Source organism: Colias eurytheme, chromosome 22 (genome assembly GCF_061535395.1).
Source record: "Colias eurytheme isolate Ceu_HAF_F1 chromosome 22, ilColEury1 Martin Lab GWU primary, whole genome shotgun sequence".
In the NCBI taxonomy this organism is placed as follows: Eukaryota; Metazoa; Arthropoda; class Insecta; order Lepidoptera; family Pieridae; genus Colias; species Colias eurytheme.
In genome coordinates, this window is record NC_143001.1 from 2,123,220 (window position 1) to 2,130,891 (window position 7,672).

A 7,672-nucleotide genomic window follows, 5' to 3' on the forward strand; every position below is an offset into this window, starting at 1 on the left:
TCGCACAGCACACATTGTTCTAAAATATATTCTTCATGTTTAGATAGATATTATGTTGTTGGACCCATTAGTGTAATTTTAACAAAAAATATCAATGTCCATTATAGGAACCAAAGCAAATCCAGTCATGGACAATTGTTGCACAATATTGGAACCCTTTGTTTGAAATGGTCGTGATAGGTATATTATTAATCAGAAAGAAAAGACAATACAGAAAAGCGCATGTAATTAATACCTTTAAAAAAAGTTTATTTTCGACATATGTCCATAAATGGATATATCCATAGAATTAAATCCAGTTATGGACACTGATGAATTTTATTTAAACAACAAAACCTATCATGATACTAAATCGTGTAATATTTCGTACACTTAACTACTATAAATAAAAGTAATATCAAATTTTGCTGACATTTATACAAAAATTCTTATAACCAAAATTGTGTCCTCACTTCCTTAAGGATTTTCTTAGTAAAAACGGATTTCTTCGAAACGAGTCGCAGCAACTAAACATAACGTTCTGCCATCTTCAAACGTTTTGGCCGAATAAGATGAAATGTCGTATTTTGATAGCTTATGAACCAAACTTATATTTAAAGTATTGCCAAATTATATAACGTTAATTTTGGTCTTAATATTTAAATTTAATATTTATTTTGTCCATTACTGGATGCTTGTCCACGACTGGTGCCGTTACCTTAGTAGTTTGTTTAGAATTTACATTACCATTGTTTAATTTTTATTTTGTATTTGCAGTAAAATAAAAAGATGAAAAACTTCATTAGGTATATTGTACGACACCTCACTCTGAATCGCGCTAGCGAAATTTTTTCGTTACAGAGCACATATTATACAACTTTCGGACAATCTTCATTGAGGCCGGCCGGCAAATAGAGTATGTCGAGAAACTTCACTTATTCGATGGAGGTATTCTACCTTCCTTCCTCCACAGTTGTGGGACCCCGACGTGCATTGAACACGCAGCTTTCTGATACTAGTAGCTAAAATCAAAACCACAGATATGTCTGTGATCAAAACCATAATAATATTTTTACCTATTATTTTACTAAAAGTCGAGTGCATCGAAATCGTAAATATGTTTTTCACCTTCCTGGTTTTTTTTCCATAGTAAATAGTGTTTTTGATTTGTTGTTGTATGAATAATTATTCTTACTTGTTGGTTATGAAATGTATATTGAAATAATTTACTTTTACAAATCATTAGTGATATTAGTTTTGAGTGAAAATGCTTGGATCAGCATAATATCATATTTGCTACTTCAAATACATGTTTTGATAAAAAAAAAACAATAGTGTAATGTAGGTAATAAAATAAAACTGCGTTTTATTGTAGGTAATCAATTTTGACATTATTTATTTCCCAAAATTACAATAAAATAGTTTACGCCAACAAATATAACTTTTATTTTTATAACAATCCTACTTCCTACTAATGCGAAAGTTTGTGAGGATGTGTATGTGTGTGTTTCACGCAAATACTACTGAACCGATTACAATGAAATTTAGCACACATATAGAACGTAACTTGGACACATTGAATAGGTTTTATCCCGGAAACCCCACGGGAACGGGAACTATACGGTTTTTTTTTTGAAAATGCGGGCGGAAAGCTAATCGTTCATAATAATATAAACCGTAGCAGGTGGCGTTTTGAAGTTTTGTCTACCCATACAGAAAAATGAAAACCACAGGAGATTGCCCAAGTGACTATGGCACTTGGTATCGCAATCAAACTTATTGTGTCAAGATGAAATATAGCTCAATTTAAAGCTTGATGTTAGTACTTTTAGATATGATTAAAGTTTTTATGTAAATAAGCCGCAGTTCGCGACAATAAAAATAAAACAATAGTTTTATTTAACACTTCAAAAAACTACTTAATCGAGTTTAAACTAACGATGAACGTTAAGTTTTACATTTATTACATAGGTAATATTTTAATTTACAAGACAAATGTGAAAAGTAAAACATCGAACAATGCGTCGAACACATTCATTTGACATTTCAAATAGAAACTATGACATATGACGTTTGCAAGAGAGATAGATATAGGTATGTGTCAAAACAAAACTTTTACTTTTATTTCTATTTATTCGGTATAATTACAACTTAATAGTGATAAATATGATCATTATAAATACAAATAGGAATTAACAATATCACGAACACGTGACACAACTAGTATTTTACCGATTCCATACGTAGTCATACATGTTTCAAAAGAAAAACTTTTACTTTTACTATTATTTCAATTTATCCGGTTTAATTAAGACTTAATATTGATACATATGATCATTATAAATACAAATAGGAATTAACAATATAACGAATACGTGGCACAACTAAAATTTTACCGATACCACCCGTGGTCATTCTCCTTTGTGGGTCATTTGTAACAGGATGGCGGTTCTACAATCTACAGCGAAAAAAGAAAAATGATGGTCAGAACGCTGATACCGGATACCTTAAGATACTGTAATATAAAATATTACTAGATTAGATAAAATATTATAGGTAGTATCTTCACCGTGTGTGACGCGCTTTACATTCACGCCATCTAGAGTTAAATCTTTATCATTTTTGTATACGTCTGTGTGTGTAAACGACCCTGTATGCAATGACAGATGTTAAAACGCATAATTTTACCGAATTGGGTGGATTTTAAGGCAATGATATAACATATTTCAATAAAATATAATATTCAGTAACCGCCATGACTATTCCTAGGTTTGATGACTATTCCAATTACGCAAAAACTCAAATAAACTAGAAATGTAGAATTCAGCGCCATCTAGCGGGATATTGGCTGGGAACAGATCGTTGCAATCACCTTAATAAATTATAAGCCATAAAAAACGTCTACGTAACGTCTAGTTTTAAATAACTGCTTTTTTAAAATAACTTTTTTATAAAATAAAAATGGCGAAAAAACTACATATGTATTATATTTAAGTTGATGGTATTTTATGAACGTTCTTTGTCAATTGTCAACGTCAAATAATCAAATGTTACTAATGTCAAAGAAGGCGGGAATCGTGAAAGGAAAGTTGGAAATTGGAATAGTATTTTGTAAACAAGTTATTTATTTTATTTACCTATATCAATTATAATTCCGTTTATTAATTTTAATGTGCATTTAATATAATATTTTACAATATAATGGCAGAGTTGAAGGAATTACGTTTGGAAATAAACAATGCTTTTAAACTCAGTGGTTTTACTATACGTAGAGAAGCAAGTGGTTTTCTTGTCGAGCAGTTAAATGGACTATCAAATAGTGAGAGATTAAAAATGATTGATAAAATAACTGCACATCTATTACACCAATGCCTTTCGCAACCAGTACTAGAAAAAGAGCATATAGAAGTGGCATTTAGAGAATGTTGTTCCTCTGGGTTAGAAGAAACGGAAACAGTTTTGAATATAATTGACTCATTTAACGTGCCCAAAATTTCATATGACAATGAACGGAAGAAATTTATCAAAGATGTTACAAGTAATAATTTGTATGCAGAGCCTAAATGGAAAGCTCAGTTTTTAATAGATAGATACACAGTCATTTGGCAGAGAACTGCAAGAAATAAATTGTTTGCTAAAGACTCTTTACCCTCAATGGAAAGTGAGAATCGATTTCAGCTTCGTAAAGTTGAAGTTTTGCTCAGTTCTTCAAGTAAAGTGGATGATGTTATTGTGCTTGGACTTCTTACGCAGTTGACTGAAGGAAAATATTATCTAGAAGACCCTACTGGTAGTGTACTTTTAGATATGACACAGACAAGGTACCATTCTGGTCTATTCACAGAAAATAGTTTTGTTTTGGCTGAAGGCTATTATGATGATAAAGTTTTGCATGTTTTGGGTCTTGTCTTACCACCATCTGAAAGCAGAGCAGCTTCAATGCCATATTTTGGCAACTTGAACACATTTGGAGGCAAATCAAAGTCACTATTGAAAAACTCACAGAACCTACTCAAAATCGAACAGGAAAATGAAGATGGTATGATTATATTCTTATCAGATGTCTGGTTTGATAATTTAAAAGTTATTTCTAAGTTGAAAGCAATGTTTTCTGGTTTTAATGACTTTCCACCAATAGCAATAGTATTTATGGGAGAGTTTCTATCTTGTCCCTATGGCTATGAGCATAGTACACAACTAAAAGCGGCTTTAATAAATTTATCTGATGTCATATATCCATTCACAAAATTAAGAGAAACATGCAAGTTCATATTTGTGCCTGGCAGAAGTGATCCAATTGCACCAAATATTCTTCCTAGACCAGCATTACCAGACTTTGTTACTAAGGAAATTTGTGATAAATTAGGCGATTCTGTTATATTCACGACAAATCCATGTAGAATACAGTATTGTACGCAGGAAATAGTTGTTCTAAGGCAGGATTTAGTTACGAAGATGTGTAGGAATGCAATACATTTCCCGGAAACTGGTGATATACCTGACCATTTAACAAAGACATTGCTGAGTCAATGTACTTTATCACCACTATCTTTAGGTGTTCAACCAGTTTTTTGGAAACATGCGGACGCATTAGGATTATATCCGATGCCTGATATTATTGTAGTGGGTGACAATTTCCAACCATATACAAGAGCTTACCAAAACTGCCAAGTTGTGAATCCTGGATCATTTCCTCGTACAGAATATTCTTTTAAAGTGTATGTGCCTGCGTCTAGAACTGTTGAAGATTCACAAATACCTAATGAAGATAGTTGATGCAGTGAACTTAATATTGTGTGTGTTAAGCATAGAAATCTAAATAACAAGACACATAGAAGTGCTGTAATGTCATAATTCATATGAAAACCGCTGTCGCCAAAATCAACACATTTAAACCGATAGCTAAACAGTACACACAAGTAAACTATGCCTTTTATTGGACAGCTTGATTTTAGTGAAAACTAACTTAAATATTAAATTAAGCTTTTTAATATGTATCCTTAACGCACGAATTTACGGTTTATTTTAGAATAACATCCCTAAGTATATGAGACGTTTTGTTTCTTTTTGTTCCAATACGAAAAAATTCGGCTTTTCTACAACAGAAGTTGTCAATTTTCAATAGATATAACTTTGAACATAAACTCATAGAAATAAGGTTGAAATTTGTGTTAAACGTGATAATAAGAATGCTAGACTGTGTCATTCATTGTTATTTCGATTACTATGGTGACACTCGTAATACTTGTAAATATTCTATAATTTTAAGGAAAAACGGCATTATTTCTAAAAAAGAATTATTTACCGATGAAATATTATTCCTTTATTAGTATAATTACAACTTGTGGAAGAATTTCCGCAATGGGATATGCTGAAACACACCATGTTTATACACATACGTCTCCAGAGCAACTGAGCAGTGACGAACACGCTGGTGTTGTGAAAGTCACCTGAGTGGCGACAAGGTCACGCGCGCTTACGACTTCTAGTGTCTTGTTATTTAGATTTCTATGGTGTTAAGTTTGTATTTGTATATTAAAATGTTATTGTAAATATAATATTTAATCAAATAAATGTAATTGAATCTATATATCTTTTTATTTGATCCAATTTTGTTAATAATATGAATATATGAAAGCTGTTCTAGACCATTACATAATATATCAGTAAATAGTGCAATTTCTTTAGTGTTCTATACACTTAGGGCGTTTGTCCACTACAAGGAATTTTACGGTCCGGCATTCCGATTTTTTACGGTCCGGTATGGCACGCCATTAATCTATATACTAGCTTGTGCACTATACGTAATTTTACTGTCCGACATTTTACTTTTCCCTATTCCGGATGGTTTTTTGTGTCTACGAGTCGCTGTAGGTATAATTGTTTTCGAGTGCCCACTTGCTTGGATTTTACTGTTTTTACTGCATATGCCAATTGAAAGCAAGCTCTTGTTTTACTTTCTTTTAGTTGGCAATGAGATTTGAGAAGTCGGTATTGTTATTTTATATACATTGACCAAGCATTGACCTATAATTATTATCTAAGTAAGTGTTGGTAAGTTCAAGTTCAAGTGGGAATAGCTTTAGCTCCTCGTCACCGATTAAAATAAATAAGTGAAACACGCATTTTAAATCTCTTACGGAACTTTACTTTTTATTATAACGAAGTAATATAATATTTCACCTTCTATATTTTTAATCGTTTCTTGTAAAATGCAAAAACAATCATTTATGATAGCATTACACCGCCAAACTTCCTTGAACTGTACCGCACTGATCCGAGTAAAGACGGACAGGTGCACAAGCATTTCATCGGTTTTTTCATGCCACACCGGACCGTAAAAAATCGGAATGCCGGACGGTAAATTTCCTTGTAGTGCACAAGCGCCCTTAATGTGAAACCTTTGCCCTAAAAAAAATACCTAGACCCAGCTAGTGTCAGAAATAATCTGTATTGTCATCATTTACATTAATTTACCAACAATGTCAGTTGTTCCTACTTAAAATTGAATACCAATGTCTTAATGCAGTATAGGGTCTTGTGTTCTTTGGAAGTGTTTGTAAAGTTATTCTGTTGTTAATTTTGCAGAAAATCTCTCAGATCAAAACACTTTATTTAGTCTGCACATCTTTATTTCTTTTTTAAAGGTTATAGGTATAAATAAAACAGCAAATATAACATTGGTGTCATTTATTTACAATTGTATCTTAATATTGTTATTTCTTATTCACTTATACTTGTATATTAATATAATTAAGTGTTAAATAAAATACATCAAAAATATTACAATTAACACTAACCTACTTATATAACAACCAAGTAACTATATTATTAAAAAAAATAACGTAATAAAACATTATCACGTATATGTACCAGATTCTATAACTTACGAATTCACACTTGGGACGGATAGTTTATTTATATATATATATATTGTGCATTCGAGTAATTCCGGATGTCGGATAATTCGGAAAATTGTGAATAACACTACAGAGCATCGATTTATTGTGAGAATCGTGAAGGTATCGTATGAAAATAAATGGGTTTGGTAAAAATAGCATTCAATTTGTTTAATCAATCACGTATTAAATTACATAACATTTACCCCATCATTCGGAATTACCCTAATGCACCTTACCTATTTTTAATAATATTTTATATTTTTCGACAATTATATTGTTTTCACTGTTATACAGTATTACATAAAATAACAATCATTTGTGTATATTAAAGATCCATGCGCATTATATTACAATAAAAAAATACTGAAGTTTTGATGAAAAATCAGATCTTAAATTATCTTGTACACTGGATATATTTAGTATAGAAAAATAAAGAAATAATGTTCAAAAAATTTAAATTACTTATATTAAAACATTGCTTATTCAATTGCGAGTAGATTAAAGATTTTGTATATGACCACACTTTATACTCATAAAGCCTCTCAAGTGTTAAAAAGTCTGGTAACATAATCTGAATGCCTACCCGCATTTCTTATAATTTATGAATCTATTTACAGTTTTGTGCAATACAAGGTGTTCATAATTTTTTATTATCAACAATTACGACACTTAGTTACGACATATCTAAAATACGTTAAAAAACACGTAGTTATTTAAAAAAATGTGTCAATCAAAGTATATTTTACTAGTTCAGTATTTTCTTCAAAAAGAGGCGGTATCTAGACGCTGTT

General features: G+C 31.1%; 1 protein-coding gene across 1 annotated transcript; it reads left to right on the top strand.

Annotated features, from left to right (window-relative positions):
• Window positions 1-3,076: 3,076 nt before the first annotated feature.
• PolE2 (DNA polymerase epsilon subunit 2) lies at window positions 3,077-4,772 on the top strand. Its single transcript, XM_090115022.1, has one exon. It carries the CDS (start codon window positions 3,181-3,183, stop codon window positions 4,753-4,755), a length of 1,575 nt encoding a protein of 524 aa, XP_089971148.1. The 5' UTR covers window positions 3,077-3,180; the 3' UTR covers window positions 4,756-4,772.
• Window positions 4,773-7,672: the final 2,900 nt, after the last annotated feature.